The sequence below is a fragment of the Pseudoliparis swirei genome, chromosome 20 (assembly GCF_029220125.1).
Source record: "Pseudoliparis swirei isolate HS2019 ecotype Mariana Trench chromosome 20, NWPU_hadal_v1, whole genome shotgun sequence".
NCBI lineage: Eukaryota > Metazoa > Chordata > Actinopteri > Perciformes > Liparidae > Pseudoliparis > Pseudoliparis swirei.
The window spans coordinates 421,259-445,535 of record NC_079407.1 but is presented as its reverse complement, the minus strand read 5'-3'; the positions used below and the strand labels follow the sequence as shown (position 1 = coordinate 445,535).

At 45.4% G+C, this 24,277-nt stretch overlaps 1 protein-coding gene across 1 annotated transcript; it reads left to right on the top strand.

The window, feature by feature from the left end:
- The first annotated feature begins 8,018 nt into the window (after positions 1 to 8,018).
- On the top strand, positions 8,019 to 13,658 carry nyap2a (neuronal tyrosine-phosphorylated phosphoinositide-3-kinase adaptor 2a). Its single transcript, XM_056441018.1, has 5 exons — positions 8,019 to 8,221; positions 9,282 to 9,586; positions 9,773 to 10,807; positions 12,131 to 12,254; positions 13,538 to 13,658. Exons 1-5 carry the CDS (start codon positions 8,019 to 8,021, stop codon positions 13,656 to 13,658), a joined length of 1,788 nt encoding a protein of 595 aa, XP_056296993.1.
- Positions 13,659 to 24,277: the final 10,619 nt, after the last annotated feature.

Here is a 24,277-nt window from a genome sequence, read left to right as displayed (position 1 = left end):
AGAGAGAGATAGACAGAGAGAGAGAGAGACAGAGAGAGAAAGAGAGAGAGAGATAGACAGAGAGAGAGAGAGAGAGAGAGAGAGAGAGAGAGAGAGAGAGATAGAGAGAGAGACAGAGCGAGAGAGAGACAGACAGAGAGAGAGAGGGAGAGAGAGGGAGAGGGAGAGAGAGGGAGAGAGAGGGGGAGAGAGAGATAGACAGAGAGAGAGAGAGAGGGAGAGGGAGAGAGAGAGAGACAGAGCGAGAGAGATTTTTTTTTTTTTTTTTTAAACACTTTATTTACATTTTTTTAACCATTATGTTTCTTTAACAAATGAAGTGTTTTAAAAAATCAGGTTGTTTAAAATAGAAGCAAACAAACAAAAACAAAAACATTAAAAAAACAGAAAAACATGTTTTACCGAATAAAAAGTGGTGCAAACACCAGCTCCTCCTCCACCACAGAACAAACAATGTCTTTAAAACACCAGCGTTGTTTAAAAGCATCCAGGTCTCCAATGTGTTTGTAAAAACTGAACTCCAGCCAGAGTCTGGCTCTGATGTTACAGAGCCACACTGCCCTGGCTTCCTGCCCCTCTCTGTTTTCCACCCGGGACTTCCTTGTCAAATATATGGCCATTTTGGCTTCGCCGGATAAAAAATTAAGGAGCTGCCATTTTTCTTTTTCCGTCTTTTTGTAGGCAGCTCCCATGATAAAAACCTTTTCTGTAAAAGCCACATTAAAAAGACTAAAAACCAATGTTAAAAGAGCGAAGAAACTCAAAAGTCTCTTGCACTCATTAAAAACATGGTAAATAGTCTCCCGGAGGTCACAGAAGGGGCACTGGCTCAGGACAGCGGGATTAATTACCGAAATAAAAGCGTTGGACGCGACAGCACCGTGTAAAATCCGCCACTGGAGGTCAGCGGTCCTTTTCTTCAGGGGAGGCTTGTATAGGACCCCCCACTGCGGGCCAGGGCCTCCATGCCCAAGTCTCTCTGACCACAGTGGGCGGTCTGTTGCACAGTCCGGACCTGTTGGTGCTCTTCACGAGGTTAAAATACAAAGTCTTCTTGTCTGCTTTGTTCAGTGTGCAGTTTTCTGGGTGGGTTGTCCTTAGCAGGGGGCCGGTGAGTCCCCCTAGCCCCGGGCTGAGGGAGATGTCTGGGAAGGGGTCTGCAGGGTCCGGCTCTGTTCTCTGCTGGCTGTAGTCGTTGAGGAGGCTCCTCTCCAACCCGGTCAGCCTCTGCCTCCACATCTCCAGGAGCCTCCTCGCCACCCGGTCGGAATGCAGCCCCAGCAGGGAGCCCAGGGCCGGGGGGTCGCTCAGCGTCGGCTCCACTGCATCCACCAACTGCTGCAGGCAAAGAGTCTTTGTTCGCAGCAGCGCCCCCGTTAGTCCAGGGGTGACGCTGCTGCTAATGTCCAGTTTTGCATTATAAATTAAAGGTTCTCTCAACAACCAGAACAGAGAGTCAGACTGTGGGCACCTTCCGTGCTTAAAAAGGGCCCACGACTTAAAAACATCCTGATAAAAAGGAGGCAGCCCACTTAACTTTAAAATGCTGGAGTCTATTAAAAACAGAGCAGTATCCAGCCCCAGGTTGTCAGCACGTCTGAGGATGCAGCTGGCCACGTCTCGCCACACTAAAAACCCCGGACTCGTTAAAAACTTCTGAACTAACTGTAATCTAAAAGTGGCCGTCCGGCTGGCCAGGTGGACAAGGCCCTGTCCGCCCTCCTCTCTGGCTAAAAACAGCACCCCCTGTGGCACCCAGTGTAGACCCTCCCCAAAAAAATCCACCATTTTCCTTTGTATGTTGGCTAGGAAGCCCGAGGGAGGGTCTAAAACGGTCAACCTGTGCCACAGTTGGGATGCAATAAGATTGTTTAAAACCAGTACTCTACCTTTAAAAGACATCTGGGGGAGCAGCCACTTCCACTTGGAAAGTTTCCCCTCTATCTTCTCTGTGACGCCCTCCCAGTTCTTCTGGACCATGTTCTTTCCTCCGAGGTAAATCCCTAAATATTTAAAACCGTCCTTCTTCCATATGAGCTTTTGTGGAAGAACCGGGAGGTCGCCACCCCACTCCCCCACAGCGAGGGCTTCGCTTTTCTTCCAGTTCACCCTCGCTGATGATGCCGTGCTAAAATCCTGTACAATTTGATTTAAAAGGTTCACATCACTTTGATTCTTAATAAAAACAACAACGTCGTCGGCATATGCCGATAAAATCATTCTCCTACTAAAACCAGGTAAAACCAAACCATGTAGGCTAGAGCGTATTTTAATGAGGAGGGTTGAGGAGAGTGCGTGAGCATCCCGGACAGAGCACAGCCCTGCGGACCCCTCTACCCACTCTAAAAGGAGCACATAGCCTGCCGTTTATCTTCAGCACACTCTCAACATTACTGTACAACACCTTGATCTTAGCTATGAAGCCAGCGCTGAACCCAAACTTCCCCAGAACTTTCCAGAGGAAGCCGTGTTCAACGCGGTCAAAAGCCTTTTCCTGATCTAGAGAAATCAGACCAGTATCCATACCCAACGAGCTGGAGATCTCCAAAACGTCCCGAATGAGGTGGACGTTGTCCACCATGGACCTGCCGGGCACACAGTAGGTCTGGTCCCGATGGAGGACCTGCTCCATAGCTCCCCTCAGCCTGGAGGCGAGGACCCTGGACAGAAGCTTGTAATCCACACACAGCAGAGACACAGGGCGCCAGTTACCGATGTCCTGCGGGTTTCCTTTTTTTGGCAGTAGCGTTAGCACTGCCCTCCGGCAGGACATCGGCATGGAACCAGAGGCCAGACTCTCGTTGAAGACGTCTAGGATGTCCCCTCCGAGGACATCCCAGTATTTCTTGTAAAATTCAGCGGGGAGGCCGTCGATACCGGGAGCGCGCCCTCCCTGCATTCCCAGCAGGGCAGCTTTCAGCTCTTGGGGGGTTATGGGTCTGTCAAGCTCCTCATTAGTCTCCTCGGAGACCTGAGGCAGCTCCCCACAGAGCCCCTCCGTCGACTCTCCCTCCTCCCTATACTCAGTGGCATAAAGGGAGGAGTAAAACCCCACCGCTCGCTTCCGGATCTGGCTTGGCTCCACAACCGCTGCCCTCGTCCGTCAGCAGTGAGTGGATCACTCGCCCCTGCCCACTCCTCTTCTCCAGGCCGAAGAAGAAGCTAGAGGGAGTGTCCATCTCCGCGATGATCTGGAATCGGGACCTGACCAGTGCGCCTTGTACTTTAACTTCGAACAGGTCGGCGAGAGCCGCCTTTTTACTTTTGAGGACTTCAATATGTCCTCGATCTCCTGTGGACTCGCTTAAACTTTCTAGGTCCACTATCTCAGTCTCCAGGTCCTTCATAGATCTGGTGACGTCTCTAGTGACGTTGAAAGTGTGCTGCTGACAAAGGAGCTTAATTTCTACCTTACCACGGTCCCACCACTGCCTAAGATTATTAAAATCACTCTTCCTCAGCCTAAAAATGCCCCAAAAATAAAACAACACCTCTCTAAAATTCCTATCGAAAGTTAAAACTGTGTTAAAATGCCAATATGCGCTCCTGGGTAAAAGGTTCCTAATAAAAACATGACATAAAACCAAAGAGTGATCAGTAAAACCAGCCGGAACAATGCTGCACATTTTAAAAATATTAAAATGGTGCTTAAAAACATAAATACGGTCTAACCTGGCTGAGGAGATCCTTCCCTCCCTAACGTGGGACCATGTGTACTGTCGGCAGTCCGGATGCATCCTTCTCCACACGTCCACCAGGCCGTGAGAATGGACCAGCCTCCTCAGCACCTGCTGTGAAGCTGGATGAAGCTCTGTGTGGTTTCTGTCTTTAAAATCATCCTCTGTGCAGTTAAAATCCCCCCCCAAGAATAAAAAATCCTCCGAGGCACAGTCATTTAAAACATCATTAATTTAGGATAAAAACAGCTTCCTCTCTGTCCCGGTTGTTGGAGCATAGACATTTATAAAAACCACGTTAAAAAGGTCGAACCGTGCTTTCACAAAGAACAGCCTCCCCTCCACGATGTGTTTGACCTCCAGTGACCGCGGGCTGAAGGCCCTGGAGAAGAGGAAGCCCACTCCTCCGCTGAGGTTGGTGTTGTGGCTCAGGAGGACTTCCCCCCCCACTCCCTCCTCCAGTCCGCCTCGTTGGTGCTGTCGCTGTGCGTCTCTTGTAAGAAGAGAACATCGTTGGCTTTCATCTTATTAAATTCAGAAATAGATGTTCTCTTCTTACTGTCCCTCGCTCCATTTACGTTTAAAACTCCGACTCTGAATGTGTTCATTAAAAGAAAAGAGTTTAAAAAACAAATAAAACTTTAAAACAACAAATCAATTAAAACACACATTGGAGCTCTCCACCTCCCCCTGCTGGATGCACTCCTTTACTTTGGATAAAATCTTTCTTATTCTAAAAACCTCCTGCATATCTAATTTCTTCTTCGCCATGTGATAGCGGCAGGAGTGCTCAAAGGCCACGAGGTCAGGGAAGTGATCTCTGACCTCTACCTTTTTCTTGTTTTTCGTTTTATATAAAAACAGCCTGATTTCATCTGCCGTATACAGCTTTTGAGTCTGACTGTTTGTTAAAAACAGAGGAGAGTAGCTGTCCTCTGACCCCTCCTCGTCACTGCTGTCCTCCTCCGGCCTCGCCCCTTGACTCCTCCTCCTCACCTCCACCCTGCTAGCTTTGGCCTCGCTGCCGGCGCTCTGGCCACTCTTCTTTCTTTTTGGGGCCTCTTTCTGCCCCCCTGCTTCCTCCTCGTCCATCTCCACCTGCTCCGCCCCCTCCTCACCGACACCTTCTTCCTCCGCCCCTTCGACTCCACCCACCTGTCCTACCACCTCCATGGGCTTCCCCCCAGCATTTTCTTTGTCCTTCCTTCCTTTTTCTTCCTCTTTTTCTCTTTTGTCATTACTTTCTACACCAACCACAGCCTCCCCCCCACTGCTCTGGGTGATTTCACCACCTTTACCATCACCCTTGCCAGCCGTAGCCCCATCAGCAACATTTATTTTGTTTTTCTTATTTTCCCCTCCTTTTTCTTCATCCTCATCACTTCTCACCTCACCCACAGCCTCCCCCCCACTGCTCTGGGCAGTTTCCCCACCCTTGCCACCATCTCCACCCTCACCACCACCCTTGCCACAATCACCCCCATTTTTTTTGTTTTTCTTATTATTATTATATTTTTTTCCTTTTTTTCCTTCCTCCTTTTCCTTCTCATCCTTTCCCACCTCACCCACCTCCTCCCTCTCACTGCTCTTGGCAGCTTTAAACCCGTCACCACCATCACCACCCACAGCCTGCCTCTCACTGCCCTGTCCAGCCTCCCCACCCTCATCCCCACCCTCACCACCCTTGCCCCCATCGCCACCATCGCCCACATCACTCACTCCCTCATTCATACCCACCACATGTGCGTCAGGTACAGCAGTATTGACGCCGCTCGCCGCGCTCTCCGCTGGAACCGGCGGTGCTGCCGCCGCAGCGCCAGCCGGCGCTCCGGCATCGTCTCCTCTCAGAGACGGCGCGGTCGCAAGCCCCGCTGCCGCAGCTGCGGCAGCCGCCGCACCTGCCTCGTCCCAAACTGGTGTAGCGCGACGCGGCACGCCGGACGGACCCGAGCCGCCTGGACCAGCTGGCGCCGGGTCGCCGTGCTTCGAGCAGACCCTCGCGGTGTGTCCCTCCTCCCCGCAATGAAAGCACTTCATCGCCGATGAAGACGCGTAGACGTTATAGTTGAAATCATCTACTCGGACGCTGAAGCGCAGGTTTAACTCCGCGCTCCGGTCGTTGAGTATCATATAAACCGATCTACGGTAACTCATGATGTGCTTCATCTCGCTCTCCCTGAACCCCGATGGGATCACTCTGATCGGGGAGACCAGCTTTCCGTGCCGGGAGAGCTCTCTGCTGAGAAACTCATCGGAGATGAGCGGAGGGACGTTCGACACGAGGACTCTGGTGGGCGGCTGATCCAGCGGAAACACCTGCACAAACAAATCTCCCACCGAGAGACCCTCCTCTACCACTCGGCTCACCTTCCCCACCTGATCCAGGAAGATCACGACCGAGCCGTTCATCTTGGCGGCGGACTTCACGCTGCTGAACCCGACCTTCTTCCCGACTGCTCGGGCCAATTCCTCCACGCTGCACGAGGAGTCACCGGAGATCTTCATGCCGTGTCTCCTCGTGAGCAGCGGGGGGGGAACCGGGGCAAACATTTCCGCCACGCACCGAGCCCGGTGAGGCACCGGCAGCGGGAAGACACCCAGAGAAAAACCCAAATAACCACCAAACAAATTAAACTACTGTGAAACCCAACTATTACACCACATAAACTAAATACAAACAACTATGAAAGAATAGAAAAGAGAGAAACACACAGACAACGCTCCGCAGCTCTCACACACACACCCTGTCGCTCTGACGCTCAGCGTGAACTGAGAGAGAGAGAGAGAGAGAGAGAGAGGGAGGAGAGGAGGAGAGAGAGAGAGACAGAGGGAGAGAGAGAGAGACAGACAGAGAGAGAGAGAGAGAGACTACTGAAGGCATCCTGAACTGCGATGTCCTCTGAAAGAGGGGTGAAGCTTCTCTGACACTCGCAGCTCAAAGCCAAAGCAGCTGTCTGAGGCTCCTCCTCCTTCTGAAGCTCAGCAACACGTTGGCACCGAGCCAGAAGAACAGCTGGATACGAGCTACAGACACCAAGACTGTGTCTCCTCCCGGACACTTGAGCCCTTGGAGCTTGTCTTTCAGTGCTTCGGGCGCCACACTGACAACCAGCAGCATCCAGAGCACTGAAAGTACCCGGATGGCGCACTGCAAACGGGCAAAACATGCAGAGTAAACGAGGGACACTCCTGGCCCTAAACGGGCGCCATCTTGGCGACGTAGCGGAAGAGGAGGAGCCCTTTCGCCAGCTTTTCATTTTATTTCTAAAACAATGGAGGACGAGATGCTCCGGTAGCACAAGCGGTCGACCACGGAGGCTCCTGCCGTGATTGTGGAGGTATCGCAGTTTCCACATGGGGTGGAGAAAGGTAAACAAGGGACAACAAGATGGCAAGAGGTGCTTCATTTTGTCAGTTTAAGGTTCGCGGGTATCGTATGCAGATTTGCGTACGTCACTCCGCCAAGTGGTGAACGTAAGTGTTCCATTTGATACAGACTTATCAGCCACACAGTGCACGACAGATGTCAGTGCACTGTGTTGCAGTGTCCTTCGTAAAGTGTCCGGTAGTAGACACAGCCCATCTCCCTGTTCTCTCATTACACCATACAGCAACTTACATCACTACCAAGCACAAATGACCCCCACCACCTCCACCAACACCTCCACCAACACCACCACCAACACCACCACCTCCACAAACACCACCACCTCCACCAACACCTCCACCAACACCACCACCAACACCACCACCTCCACCAACACCACCACCAACACCACCACCTCCACAAACACCACCACCAACACCTCCACCTCCACAAATACCTCCACCAACACCACCACCAACAACTCCACCTCCACAAACACCACCACCAACACCACCACCTCCACAAACACCACCACATCCACCACCTCCACCACCACCTCCACCAACACCACCACCTCCACAAACACCACCACCAACACCTCCACAAACACCACCACCTCCACCAACACCACCACCAACACCTCCACAAACACCACCACCTCCACCACCAACACCACCACCTCCACAAACACCACCACCTACACCACCACCAACACCTCCACCAACACCACCACCAACACCACCACCACCACCTCCACCAACACAGACGACAGCCTTCCACAACTCTATGGGATGGTTGAGCCCATGATCTCTGTTGTCGACAGTATACATTAACTCAACAAATAGTTACATTGTCCTTTTAATGTCATTTAAATCTATTGTTTGCATACTGTTACATCTTCCATTTAGTTCTTCAGGTCAGTTCTCTACAGAGATCTGCTCCTTTCTGATCCCCCTCAGGTCTTGGGGAGAGCCATGAGGTCACAGGAGGAGGCGTCTTCCTTCAGGAGGTTTTTTCAGTACGTGGAGGACAGCAGTCTGCGAACGTACGACAGCCTGGTGATCCAAAACGCCTCTGACATCGCCAGAGAGAGCGATCGCATTCGCAACCAGAATAACTGGACATACCTTCAGGAAAAACACCAGAAGAAGAGACGTCAGGAAGAAGCCATCAAGAGGTAACAAAGAACACCAAATGTGAACACTGCGGAATGTAGCGACAATGTTGTTTCATGCACTTGACCAATACATTTAGAGAAGAGAGAACATGTTTATACAGAGATAAAACATGACAGTCAGAATACATCATTAGTAAATTTGACCATGAATGAGTTTGTTTCTATGGAAAATCAGGACAACATCAAAGCAGTCCAAACAAGATTCCTGTAGAAACAGAAGTGGAGGTGCTTGGGGTTGAAGTGGAAGTAAGGATAACAGATGATGGCCTCAGCGGTCACAAATACAAGTTCACCAAGTGCTGCTAAATGCAGTGAAATGAAACACCTGGAATTAAGAAAATGGTTGGACCAAAAGGTCGAACTCAAGAAATCACCCTCCAATCAGAGGAGTTCAGACCACAGATGAGAACGGCGAGGACGTGTCCAGTGAGAACATGCCTGGCAAGGTGAGCGGACACCTTTAAAAAAAGAAGAAAGCCTCCATTTGAGCTTCTTGTATTCTAAGAGCGGAGAGACATGTGACATCGATGGGTAGCCAATGAAGGGACGTGACAGCTGGTGTTCAGGCCCTTTGTCTGAAGAACTCTGAGACAACATCAAATACTCAAATCGAACAACATGACAACACATTGTCCAAGAGCACAGCTGAACTGAAAGCTTCAGGTGGAATTAGTTTATTTATGATCAACATGTCTCATCAGCTTTCTGTTAGGTAATAACTTCTGCCGCCCATATTCTACTTGAAATTAGAGAAAAACATTTATGAGTATGCATTATTTAGAATTTATCATGGTAAATTGGAAAAATGTTAATAAATAGTGTTGAGATATTATTTTATTTAACTTTCTTTATTTTTCAGTCAGTTATTGACGACATACATACGTTAAAAAACTTACTTCGATATATGTTGGAAAAAATCCACTGGGACCCTAATGTGGTCTGGACTGATGATGTTCTCTGTCTGGACCTTGTTGAATCTCAATGTATGAACCCTGTCCTATTGGGTGTTCTGTGATTGGTTGATGATCCACAATGGCTTTCTCTCCACTGGTCCATCCAGGATTGGTGAAGATGTAGCCATGGCAACAGATGGGGCTGGAAAACATTTCAGAATGGGTTCTATGACGATGCCGGTGCCACAGGACCGTCTACCGCCCCCCAGTCGGGGTTTCAGCATTCGATCCCAGTCCCTCCACTCGGTGGGCGGAGATGACGACTCCAATCCCAACCGTAAACAACCCCCGCCCAAACCACGGAGAGACCCCAACACTAAACTGAGCAGCAGTTCTGAGACTGTGAACGGAGGCTCCGGAACCATCAAGACGGACACTCAAGAGACCAAAGACACTTCGGAGCAGGCTGAAGGTGAGAACACCTGACACATGCTGGTTAGACCGTAAACCTGCTGGTTAGACCAGAAACCTGAAGGTTAGACCAGAAACCTGTTAAAATCAATCAGGTTTAAAAAGTCCCATATTGAAGAAAGTTTCTCTTTTGTACCTGAAGAAGCTTGAAGAACCTTCTGGTCTCCATCTCCCTGTGTGTCTGCAGCTCAGAGCCAGTTCTACACTGAGGACAAGAAGATGCCTCCACCCAAACCCAAGAGGAACCCAAACACTCAGCTCAGCACGTCCTTCGATGAATCTTACATCCATAACCACGGCAACAAGAAGTCTTCCTTGCGATGGGATAAATCTTCATCCCAGAGTCAAAGTCCGGCATCGAGAGACACGGACGACGAGGAACCGGTCTACATCGAGATGGTGGGCAACATCCTGCGAGAGCTCCAAGGTCCAGAGACCGTGGAGGATGAGCAGAGCGAGTCGGTGTACGAGGAGATGAAGTACCCCATGACGGAGGACTTCCTGCAGGATGCTCAGTCCACCGTGATGGACCCTGAAGCCTGGATGTCCCGTGGCTCTCTCTGCGACATCCCTCCACCGTTCCCCAACCTCCTGACGCACCGCCCGCCGCTGCTCGTCTTCCCCCCCCTCCCCGCTCAGTGCTCTCCCAATTCTGACGAGTCCCCGCTGACCCCTTTAGAGGTCACACAACTGTCCATGATGGACAATGCCTCTTACAGCAAGTCAGGTGGTGTCGAACATCCTCAGGGCTCCACCCACCACCGCAAGGACCGGGACCAGGACCGAGACCGGGACCTGGCCTCCACACACACCATCACCTTCTCTGGCCGCTCATCAGCTCCGCCTCTCCCCTCCAACCTCTACAAGTCCTCTGGCTCTGCCAACAGTGGCCATGCTTACCCCCGCAGCCAATCAGCATGTCCTTCTCCTGTCAGCATGGGTCGCTCCCTGACTCCTCTGAGTCTGAAGAGACCTCCGCCATATGACGCTCTGATGGCAGGAGGAAGTATGCCCCGCTCTTCCTCTTCCTCATCTTCACACAGGGCCAGGGAGGGTGGGGTTAAACTTAGTAACTCCTCCTCCACCCATGGCTCCATGCAGAATGTGTCGATGAGGTCACGGACACCCACGAGCCCATTGGATGAACTCAACAACCTGTTTACCTCGGGTAGACAGGTGATGAAGAAAGTGACGGCAGACAGGAAGAGCCGAGGGAGCGGAGGTAAATACTTATCAGCTCTACTGCAGAACTACAGCATCTTTAAAATCAGTTTCATATTAAACAGGTGATGAAGCCAGGCTCAAGAGGATCAGGGAGGCTGAAGGTAAGAGTTATGTGTTCAACATCTGTACGACATCATCGATTTACCACTCCATCTTTTTTCAGACCCTAAGCTATGGTCGTGGACTTTGTGTAGTGGCCAAAAGAAAGAGACCACGGGAGTCTAGGCTTGACCCTAGAGATAGGGTGAAGGGGTCCAGACATCAAGAGGGGAGACGCTGATCCTTCAGGTCCCAAGGTCCTCTGATGGGGATGCCTCCTGGTCGCCTCCTTTTAAAAGCTTTTCTGGGCACATCTGACTGGTTCGAGGCCATGACCCTAAGAAGCTGGAGGGGATAGATACCTCTGTGGCCTCGGAGTTCCACACAAAGAGCTGGAAAGCTTTGCTGAGGAGAGGGACATCTGGAATACCCTCCTACGCCGACTGCCCAGCTACCTGGCAGACAGTGTTCATTATTAACAAAGCTAACGCTCCCGAAACACACGGGCAGGTGTGGTGCCTTGTGCAAATACTCTGGCATATGGCCAAGAATTAACAAGACGCCAGCAGAGAAAGGCAAATGTCCTTCAGGTCTTTGATCCTCCACAGATGTTATCTTCCTCTGGGGCACTGGACATCCCCACATGGCATGAAACACCATTTAAAACTGTGAATTTAGAATAATTAACCGCAGCAATCATTTAGCTTTATGCCGTGTATTAATCCAAAATAAGGATTTCTAAATATTTTGTCTGTAATCAGTTTCAGCATTTTACCTTCTTAGAAAGTAAATGATATACTAATCTGACCAGCATCTTCTCAAAAGTATCTATTTTTAGTTTATTTAAGTGAATTAGTAAATAATAATAATAATGCCAATAATAATAATATTATTAATAATATTATTAATAACAATAATAATAATAATAAAAATAGAGAATGTACACAATGTGACTTTAATAATTGACGTACAGACTTTAACTGGGAAAACACGTTATTATTTAAAACAGCAGTTTTGAAAGATGAAGGTGGAAGAGAGATTCTTGACTTCATGTGAACTATAACTTCAAATATAATGTTACAAGAATATTCAAAAGCTACAGCTTAGTGTTGCTACTTCTTTCAGCAACATACATTTGAGAGGCCGACATGGTTCCTAATGTCTCTTTGTCTCACTTGTCCTCGTGTCTTCATGATCAAGTTCTGCTGGTTCTGGTGGTCTTCTTGGACCAATCACTGACTTTCTGTTCCCTTCTCTGACCTCCGTCTCTTTGTGTCTCTAGGGGACTCCAGGTCTCTGCCTAGACACGGCAGTAGAAACCGAGACGGGCAGTCCAGTCCAGTCTCAAGCAGGATGGGGAGGTCATCGGTCAGCCCCACCATGATGCTGTCTGGAGGAGGAGGAGGAGGAGGAGGAGGAGGAGGAGGAGGAGGAGGAGGAGGAGGTCAGGTTTAAATGTGAAGATGATAACAGGAGGTCAGGTTTAAATGTGAAGATGATAACAGGAGGTCAGGTTTAAAAGTGAAGATGATAACAGGAGGTCAGGTTTAAATGTGAAGATGATAACAGGAGGTCAGGTTTAAATGTGAAGATGATAACAGGAGGTCAGGTTTAAAAGTGAAGATGATAACAAGAGGTCAGGTTTAAATGTGAAGATGATAACAGGAGGTCAGGTTTAAATGTGAAGATGATAACAGGAGGTCAGGTTTAAATGTGAAGATGGTAACAGGAGGTCAGGTTATCCAACATCTTCAGAAAGGCTTTTTCCCTCTGAAATCAGAAGTTTCACTGATTATTTTTCTAACTCTGATAAGCCTGACTCTGATAACCCTGACTCTGATAATATTGACTCTGATAACCCTGACTCTGATAATCCTGACTCTGATAATCCTGACTCTGATAACCATGACTGATAATCCTGACTTTAATAACCCTGACTCTTATAACTCTGACTCTGATAACCCTGACTCTGATAATCTTGACTCTGATAACTCTGACTCTGATAACTCTGACTCTGATATCCCTGACTCTGATAACTCTGACTCTGATAACCCTGACTCTGATAAGCCTGACTCTGATAACCCTGACTCTGATAACTCTGACTCTGATAACTGACTCTGATATCCCTGACTCTGATAATCCTGACTCTGATAAGCCTGACTCTGATAACCCTGACTCTGATAACTCTGACTCGGATAACTCTGACTCTGATATCCCTGACTCGGATAACTCTGACTCGGATAACTCTGACTCGGATAACTCTGACTCTGATATCCCTGACTCTGATAACTCTGACTCTGATATCCCTGACTCTGATAAGCCTGACTCTGATAACCCTGACTCTGATCAGTCTGACTCTGATAACCCTGACTCTGATAACTCTGACTCTGATATCCCTGACTCTGATAAGCCTGACTCTGATAAGCCTGACTCTGATAAGCCTGACTCTGATAACCCTGACTCTGATAACCCTGACTCTGATAATCCTGACTGATAATCCTGACTCTGATAACCCTGACTCTGATAACTCTGACTCTGATAATCCTGACTTTAATAACCCTGACTCTTATAACTCTGACTCTGATAACCCTGACTCTGATAACTCTGACTCTGATAATCCTGACTCTGATAATCCTGACTCTGATAAGCCTGACTTTGATACGCCTAACCCTAAGTGAATCTGATCTGCAGAAGCGAAGCTGCCTTGTAAACTTGGTCGTTCAGCGTCTACTTCAGGAGTTCCTTCACCAGGTGGGACAACACAGCATCACCTGTATGAGCCACATCACCCGGCCCTCAGCCAGGTATGACACCTGTCTGTCTACCTGTGTGTCTACCTGTCTGTTTACCTGTGTGTCTACCTGTCTGTCTACCTGTCTGTCTACCTGTGTGTCTACCTGTCTGTCTGTCTACCTGTGTGTCTACCTGTCTGTCTGTTTACCTGTGTGTCTACCTGTCTGTCTGTTTACCTGTGTGTCTACCTGTCTGTCTGTTTACCTGTGTGTCTACCTGTGTGTCTACCTGTGTGTCTACCTGTCTCTCTACTGTCTACCTGTGTGTCTACCTGTCTGTTTACCTGTGTGTCTGCCTGTCTGTCTGTTTACCTGTGTGTCTACCCGTCTGTCTGTCTACCTGTGTGTCTACCTGTGTCTACCTGTCTGTCTACCTGTGTGTCTACCTGTGTGTCTACCTGTCTGTCTGTCTACCTGTGTGTCTACCTGTCTGTCTGTCTACCTGTGTGTCTACCTGTCTGTCTGTTTACCTGTGTGTCTACCTGTCTGTCTGTCTGTCTACCTGTGTGTCTACCTGTCTGTCTGTCTACCTGTGTGTCTACCTGTCTGTCTGTTTACCTGTGTGTCTACCTGTCTGTCTGTTTACCTGTGTGTCTACCTGTCTGTCTGTCTGTTTACCTGTGTGTCTACCTGTCTGTCTGTCTACATGTGTGTCTACCTGTCTGTCTGTCTACCTGTGTGTCTACCTGTCTGTCTGTCTACCTGTGTGTCTACCTGTCTGTCTACCTGTCTATGTTTCTGTTCCTTGTCTGTTCACTTGGATCCATTTTGTAAATCAGATGACAAACAGCAGTTTTATTTCATTTCTTGAAATGATGGCAGACTTTATTTTCCACACAGGATTGAACACCAATGAGCAACAGAGCGTAAACTTTGATTCATCAGCTGACTGACATCTGAAATGTAAACGTGCAAACTACTAAATACGTATTCTCTTTCCTTTTTAAGAAACATTTCATAATTTAATTTGTGTGAAAAATATTTGGTGTTTGAATTTAATGTTTTTTCTATTATGTCTCAACATGAATTATAAAATGTGACATTTGAATGAATTGAAAGTGAAGTAATCTCAGAACCTTCTCATTCCTTCATGGCGCACTGTGACGCTCCGCTAGTCAACATGGGGTTAACCATGCTAACACGGATATGTTCACATGAGAGTTTCATACAGAAGGTTTGATTGGACGCCATGGGATTAACAACGGGCTGTAATACTTTAATACTCACAAACCTTTATTGATACCATCATTAAACTAACACAACATACTTAGTACCAACAATAAACTTCCACTGAAGCACTTTAATAAATCTCATTCAACTTGATCTACATTCATTGACACTAATACAAACTCTGTTCCCATCTAACCCTAACCCTAGTCCACCTAACCATTACCCTAGTCCATCTAACCCTAGTCCAGCGAACCCTAGTCCATCTAACCCTAACCCATCTGACCCTAGTCCATCTAACCCTAGTCCATCTAACCCTAGTCCATCTAACCCTAACACTAGCCCATCTAACCCTAACCCTAGTCCATCTAACCCTAGTCCAGCGAACCCTAGTCCATCTAACCCTAACCCATCTAACCCTAGTCCATCTAACCCTAACACTAGCCCATCTAACCCTAACCCTAGTCCATCTAACCCTAGTCCAGCGAACCCTAGTCCATCTAACCCTAACCCATCTAACCCTAACCCATCTAACCCTAGTCCATCTAACCCTAGTCCATCTAACCCTAGTCCAGCGAACCCTAGTCCATCTAACCCTAGTCCATCTAACCCTAGACCCTCTAACCCTAGTCCATCGAACCCTAGTTGATCTAACCCTAACACTAGCCCATCTAACCCTAGTCCAGCTAACCTGAACCCTAAACTAGGATTCAAACTTGACTGTTTATCCGTGTCTTTCGGCTCATTATGATGTAAATTGACATGAAATCTGAAACTTTGTGTTCCGAGTGTTTTTGATGAATAAAATATTCATAAAACCAAATTCAGAAGCAAAGCATATACTTTCTGTCCTTAAGGGTCTTAATCACAACCATAACAAAAGATTGACTGTGATGTCGTCACAAATACTGTGGGATCACACTAATATTGAAAATAGTTTCTGACACAGCATAAGTCATTTCATGGACCAGTCATTTATTAAAGTTTAGCCCAGGGTTACGAGTTGTGTCTATACTTATGAAGGTAAGAAAACGATTCATTGAATTCAATTCAGTTTACTTTAGCCGTAGCCCAAAATCACAAACTCACAAACAGATGAACACTAGATGTCATGTGACCAGATGAACAATAGATGTCATGTGACCTCTTTTCTTAATTCTAGTGAGTACACGAGCTGCAGCATTCTGGAGGGACCTAAATGACTTATTAGAGCAGCCTGATAATAAGGAGTTGACTTAAGAGACTTATAGAGCAGCCTGATCATAAGGAGTTGACATAAGAGACTTATAGAGCAGTCTGATAATAAGGAGTTGACCTAAGAGACTTATAGAGCAGCCTGATCATAAGGAGTTGACCTAAGAGACTTATAGAGCAACCTGATAATAAGGAGTTGACTTAAGAGACTTATAGAGCAGCCTGATAATAAGGAGTTGACCTAAGAGACTTATAGAGCAGCCTGATCATAGGGAGTTGACTTAAGAGACTTATAGAGCAGCCTGATAATAAGGAGTTGACCTAAGATACTTATAGAGCAGCCTGATAATAAGGAGTTGACTATAGAGACTTATAGAGCAGCCTGATAATAAGGAGTTGACTATAGAGACTTATAGAGCAGCCTGATAATAAGGAGTTGACCTAAGATACTTATAGAGCAGCCTGATAATAAGGAGTTGACTTAAGAGACGTATAGAGCAGCCTGATCATAAGGAGTTGACTTAAGAGACTTATAGAGCAGCCTGATAATAAGGAGTTGACTAAAGAGACTTATAGAGCAGCCTGATAATAAGGAGTTGACCTCAGAGACTTATAGAGCAGCCTGATAATAAGGAGTTGACTATAGAGACTTATAGAGCAGCCTGATAATAAGGAGTTGACTATAGAGACTTATAGAGCAGCCTGATAATAAGGAGTTGACCTAAGATACTTATAGAGCAGCCTGATAATAAGGAGTTGACTTAAGAGACGTATAGAGCAGCCTGATCATAAGGAGTTGACTTAAGAGACTTATAGAGCAGCCTGATTATAAGGAGTTGACCTAAGAGACTTATAGAGCAGCCTGATCATAAGGAGTTGACTATAGAGACTTATAGAGCAGCCTGATCATAAGGAGTTGAACTAAGAGACTTATAGAGCAGCCTGATCATAAGGAGTTGACTATAGAGACTTATAGAGCAGCCTTATAATAAGGAGTTGACCTAAGATACTTATAGAGCAGCCTGATACTAAGGAGTTGACCTAAGAGACTTATAGAGCAGCCTGATACTAAGGAGTTGACTTAAGATACTTATAGAGCAGCCTTATAATAAGGAGTTGACCTAAGAGACTTATAGAGCAGCCTGATAATATGGAGTTGACTTAAGAGACTTATAGAGCAGCCTGATAATAAGGAGTTGACCTAAGAGACGTATAGAGCAGCCTGGTCATAAGGAGTTGACTTAAGAGACTTATAGAGCAGTCTGATAATAAGGAGTTGACCTAAGATACATATAGAGCAGCCTGATACTAAGGCGTTGACTTAAGATACTTATAGAGCAGCCTGATCATAAGGACTTGACCTAAGAGACTTATAGAGCAGCCTGATAATATGGAGTTGACTTAAGAGACTTATAGAGCAGCCTGATAATAAGGAGTTGACTTAAGAGACTTATAGAGCAGCCTGATCATACGGAGTTGACTTAAGAGACTTATAGAGCAGTCTGATAATAAGGAGTTGACCTAAGAGACTTATAGAGCAGCCTGATTATAAGGAGTTGACCTAAGAGACTTATAGAGCAGCCTGATCATAAGGAGTTGACTATAGAGACTTATAGAGCAGCCTGATCATAAGGAGTTGACCTAAGATACTTATAGAGCAGCCTGATACTAAGGAGTTGACTTAAGAGACTTATAGAGCAGCCTGATCATAAGGAGTTGACTTAAGAGACTTATAGAGCAGCCTGCTCATAAGGAGTTGGCCTAAGAGACTTATAGAGCAGCCTGATAATAAGGAGTTGACCTAAGAGACTTATAGAGCAGCCTGATAATAAGGAGTTGACTTAAGAGACTTATAGAGCAGCCTGATAATAAGGAGTTGACCTAAGAGACTTATAGAGCAGTCTGATAATAAGGAGTTGACCTAAGAGACTTATAGAGCAGCCTGATAATAAGGAGTTGACTATAGAGACTTATAGAGCAGCCTGATAATAAGGAGTTGACTATAGAGACTTATAGAGCAGCCTGATAATAAGGAGTTGACCTAAGATACTTATAGAGCAGCCTGATAATAAGGAGTTGACTTAAGAGACTTATAGAGCAGCCTGATCATAAGGAGTTGACTTAAGAGACGTATAGAGCAGTCTGATAATAAGGAGTTGACCTAAGAGACTTATAGAGCAGCCTGATTATAAGGAGTTGACCTAAGAGACTTATAGAGCAGCCTGATCATAAGGAGTTGACTATAGAGACTTATAGAGCAGCCTGATCATAAGGAGTTGAACTAAGAGACTTATAGAGCAGCCTGATAATAAGGAGTTGACCTAAGAGACTTATAGAGCAGCCTGATCATAAGGAGTTGACTATAGAGACTTATAGAGCAGCCTTATAATAAGGAGTTGACCTAAGATACTTATAGAGCAGCCTGATACTAAGGAGTTGACCTAAGAGACTTATAGAGCAGCCTGATACTAAGGAGTTGACTTAAGATACTTATAGAGCAGCCTTATAATAAGAAGTTGACCTAAGATACTTATAGAGCAGCCTGATACTAAGGAGTTGACTTAAGATACTTATAGAGCGGCCTCATCATAAGGAGTTGACCTAAGAGACTTATAGAGCAGCCTGATAATATGGAGTTGACTTAAGAGACTTATAGAGCAGCCTGATAATAAGGAGTTGACCTAAGAGACATATAGAGCAGCCTGGTCGTAAGGAGTTGACTATAGAGACTTATAGAGCAACCTGCTCATAAGGAGTTGGCCTAAGAGACTTATAGAGCAGCCTGCTAATAAGGAGTTGACCTAAGAGACTTATAGAGCAGCCTGATAAAAAGGAGTTGACTTAAGAGACTTATAGAGCAGCCTGATAATAAGGAGTTGACCTAAGATACTTATAGAGCAGCCTGATACTAAGGCGTTGACTTAAGATACTTATAGAGCAGCCTGATCATAAGGAGTTGACCTAAGAGACTTATAGAGCAGCCTGATAATATGGAGTTGACTTAAGAGACTTATAGAGCAGCCTGATAATAAGGAGTTGACTTAAGAGACTTATAGAGCAGCCTGATCATAAGGAGTTGACCTAAGAGACTTATAGAGCAGCCTGATAATAAGGAGTTGACTTAAGAGACTTATAGAGCAGCCTGATAATAAGGAGTTGACCTAAGAGACTTATAGAGCAGCCTGATCATAAGGAGTTGACTTAAGAGACTTATAGAGCAGCCTGATCATAAGGAGTTGACCTAAGAGACTTATAGAGCAGCCTGATAATAAGGAGTTGACTTAAGAGACTTATAGAGCAGCCTGATCATAAGGAGTTGACTTAAGAGACTTATAGAGCAGCCTGATAATAAGGAGTTGACCTAAGAGACTTATAGAGCAGCCTGATCATAAGGAGTTGACTATAGAGACTTATAGAGCAGCCTGATAATAAGGAGTTGACCTAAGAGACTTATAGAGCAGCCTGATAATAAGGAGTTGACCTAAGAGACTTATAGAGCAGCCTGATCATAAGGAGTTGACTTAAGAGACTTATAGAGCAGCCTGATAATAAGGAGTTGACCTAAGAGACTTATAGAGCAGCCTGATCATAAGGAGTTGACTATAGAGACTTATAGAGCAGCCTGATCATAAGGAGTTGACTTAAGAGACTTATAGAGCAGCCTGATAATAAGGAGTTGACCTAAGAGACTTATAGAGCAGCCTGATAATAAGGAGTTGACTTAAGAGACTTATAGAGCAGCCTGATCATAAGGAGTTGACCTAAGAGACTTATAGAGCAGCCTGATAATAAGGAGTTGACTTAAGAGACTTATAGAGCAGCCTGATAATAAGGAGTTGACTTAAGAGACTTATAGAGCAGCCTGATCATAAGGAGTTGACTTAAGAGACTTATAGAGCAGCCTGATAATAAGGAGTTGACCTAAGAGACTTATAGAGCAGCCTGATCATAAGGAGTTGACTTAAGAGACTTATAGAGCAGCCTGATCATAAGGAGTTGACTTAAGAGACTTATAGAGCAGCCTGATAAGGAGTTGACCTAAGAGACTTATAGAGCAGCCTGATAATAAGGAGTTGACCTAAGAGACTTATAGAGCAGCCTGATCATAAGGAGTTGACCTAAGAGACTTATAGAGCAGCCTGATAATAAGGAGTTGACTATAGAGACTTATAGAGCAGCCTGATAATAAGGAGTTGACCTAAGAGACTTATAGAGCAGCCTGATCATAAGGAGTTGACTATAGAGACTTATAGAGCAGCCTGATCATAAGGAGTTGACCTAAGAGACTTATAGAGCAGCCTGATAATAAGGAGTTGACCTAAGAGACTTATAGAGCAGCCTGATAAGGAGTTGACTTAAGAGACTTATAGAGCAGCCTGATAATAAGGAGTTGACCTAAGAGACTTATAGAGCAGCCTGATAATAAGGAGTTGACCTAAGAGACTTATAGAGCAGCCTGATAATAAGGAGTTGACCTAAGAGACTTATAGAGCAGCCTGATCATAAGGAGTTGACTAAGAGACTTATAGAGCAGCCTGATAATAAGGTGTTGACTTAGAGACTTATAGAGCAGCCTGATAATAAAGAGTTGACTAAAGAGACTTATAGAGCAGCCTGATAAGGAGTTTACTTAAGACTTATAGAGCAGCCTGATAATAAGGAGTTGACCTAAGAGACTTATAGAGCAGCCTGATAATAAGGAGCTGACTAAGAGACTTATAGAGCAGCCTGATCATAAGGAGTTGACCTAAGAAACTTATAGAGCAGCCTGATCATGATTCATAAGGAGTTGACCTAAGAGACTTATAGAGCAGCCTGATAATAAGGAGTTGACTATAGAGACTTATAGAGCAGCCTGATGATAAGGAGTTGACCTAAGAGACTTATAGAGCAGCCTGATCATAAGGAGTTGACTTAGAGACTTATAGAGCAGCCTGATAATAAGGAGTTGACCTAAGAGACTTATAGAGCAGCCTGATCATAAGGAGTTGACTTAGAGACTTATAGAGCAGCCTGATCATAAGGAGTTGACTATAGAGACTTATAGAGCAGCCTGATAATAAGGAGTTGACCTAAGAGACTTATAGAGCAGCCTGATCATAAGGAGTTGACTATAGAGACTTATAGAGCAGCCTGATAATAAGGAGTTGACCTAAGAGACTTATAGAGCAGCCTGATCATAAGGAGTTGACTATAGAGACTTATAGAGCAGCCTGATCATAAGGAGTTGACCTAAGAGACTTATAGAGCAGCCTGATAAAGGAGTTGACCTAAGAGACTTATAGAGCAGCCTGATCATAAGGAGTTGACCTAAGAGACTTATAGAGCAGCCTGATAATAAGGAGTTGACCTAAGAGACTTATAGAGCAGCCTGATAATAAGGAGTTGACCTAAGAGACTTATAGAGCAGCCTGATCATAAGGAGTTGACTTAAGAGACTTATAGAGCAGCCTGATCATAAGGAGTTGACCTAAGAGACTTATAGAGCAGCCTGATAATAAGGAGTTGACCTAAGAGACTTATAGAGCAGCCTGATCATAAGGAGTTGACTATAGAGACTTATAGAGCAGCCTGATAATAAGGAGTTGACCTAAGAGACTTATAGAGCAGCCTGATAATAAGGAGTTGACCTAAGAGACTTATAGAGCAGCCTGATAATAAGGAGTTGACCTAAGAGACTTATAGAGCAGCCTGATCATAAGGAGTTGACTAAGAGACTTATAGAGCAGCCTGATAATAAGGAGTTGACCTAAGAGACTTATAGAGCAGCCTGATAATAAGGAGTTGACTTAAGAGACTTATAGAGCAGCCTGATCATAAGGAGTTGACCTAAGAGACTTATAGAGCAGCCTGATAATAAGGAGTTGACCTAAGAGACTTATAGAGCAGCCTGATCATAAGGAGTTGACTATAGAGACTTATAGAGCAGCCTGATCATAAGGAGTTGACTAAGAGACTTATAGAGCAGCCTGATCATAAGGAGTTGACCTAAGAGACTTATAGAGCAGCCTGATAATAAGGAGTTGACTTAAGAGACTTATAGAGCAGCCTGATCATAAGGAGTTGACTTAAGAGACTTATAGAGCAGCCTGATAATAAGGAGTTGACCTAAGAGACTTATAGAGCAGCCTGATCATAAGGAGTTGACCTAAGAGACTTATAGAGCAGCCTGATCATAAGGAGTTGACTAAGAGACTTATAGAGCAGCCTGATCATAAGGAGTTGACCTAAGAGACTTATAGAGCAGCCTGATCATAAGGAGTTGACTTAAGAGACTTATAGAGCAGCCTGATCATAAGGAGTTGACTATAGAGACTTATAGAGCAGCCTGATAATAAGGAGTTGACCTAAGAGACTTATAGAGCAGCCTGATAATAAGGAGTTGACCTAAGAGACTTATAGAGCAGCCTGATCATAAGGAGTTGACTTAAGAGACTTATAGAGCAGCCTGATCATAAGGAGTTGACCTAAGAGACTTATAGAGCAGCCTGATCATAAGGAGTTGACTTAAGAGACTTATAGAGCAGCCTGATCATAAGGAGTTGACCTAAGAGACTTATAGAGCAGCCTGATCATAAGGAGTTGACCTAAGAGACTTATAGAGCAGCCTGATAATAAGGAGTTGACCTAAGAGACTTATAGAGCAGCCTGATCATAAGGAGTTGACTATAGAGACTTATAGAGCAGCCTGATAATAAGGAGTTGACTAAGAGACTTATAGAGCAGCCTGATAATAAGGAGTTGACCTAAGAGACTTATAGAGCAGCCTGATCATAAGGAGTTGACTTAAGAGACTTATAGAGCAGCCTGATCATAAGGAGTTGACCTAAGAGACTTATAGAGCAGCCTGATAATAAGGAGTTGACTTAAGAGACTTATAGAGCAGCCTGATCATAAGGAGTTGACCTAAGAGACTTATAGAGCAGCCTGATAATAAGGAGTTGACTTAAGAGACTTATAGAGCAGCCTGATAATAAGGAGTTGACCTAAGAGACTTATAGAGCAGCCTGATCATAAGGAGTTGACTTAAGAGACTTATAGAGCAGCCTGATAATAAGGAGTTGACCTAAGAGACTTATAGAGCAGCCTGATAATAAGGAGTTGACCTAAGAGACTTATAGAGCAGCCTGATCATAAGGAGTTGACTATAGAGACTTATAGAGCAGCCTGATAATAAGGAGTTGACCTAAGAGACTTATAGAGCAGCCTGATAATAAGGAGTTGATCTCAGAGACTTATAGAGCAGCCTGATCATAAGGAGTTGACTTAGAGACTTATAGAGCAGCCTGATCATAAGGAGTTGACCTAAGAGACTTATAGAGCAGCCTGATCATAAGGAGTTGACCTAAGAGACTTATAGAGCAGCCTGATCATAAGGAGTTGACCTAAGAGACTTATAGAGCAGCCTGATAATAAGGAGTTGACTTAAGAGACTTATAGAGCAGCCTGATCATAAGGAGTTGACCTAAGAGACTTATAGAGCAGCCTGATCATAAGGAGTTGACTAAGAGACTTATAGAGCAGCCTGATCATAAGGAGTTGACCTAAGAGACTTATAGAGCAGCCTGATAATAAGGAGTTGACTTAAGAGACTTATAGAGCAGCCTGATAATAAGGAGTTGACCTAAGAGACTTATAGAGCAGCCTGATAATAAGGAGTTGACCTAAGAGACTTATAGAGCAGCCTGATAATAAGGAGTTGACCTAAGAGACTTATAGAGCAGCCTGATCATAAGGAGTTGACATAAGAGACTTATAGAGCAGCCTGATCATAAGGAGTTGACCTAAGAGACTTATAGAGCAGCCTGATCATAATGAGTTGACTTAAGAGACTTATAGAGCAGCCTGATCATAAGGAGTTGACTTAAGAGACTTATAGAGCAGCCTGATCATAAGGAGTTGACCTAAGAGACTTATAGAGCAGCCTGATCATAAGGAGTTGACCTAAGAGACTTATAGAGCAGCCTGATCATAAGGAGTTGACCTAAGAGACTTATAGAGCAGCCTGATCATAAGGAGTTGACTTAGAGACTTATAGAGCAGCCTGATCATAAGGAGTTGACCTAAGAGACTTATAGAGCAGCCTGATAATAAGGAGTTGACTTAAGAGACTTATAGAGCAGCCTGATCATAAGGAGTTGACTTAAGAGACTTATAGAGCAGCCTGATCATAAGGAGTTGACCTAAGAGACTTATAGAGCAGCCTGATCATAAGGAGTTGACCTAAGAGACTTATAGAGCAGCCTGATCATAAGGAGTTGACCTAAGAGACTTAT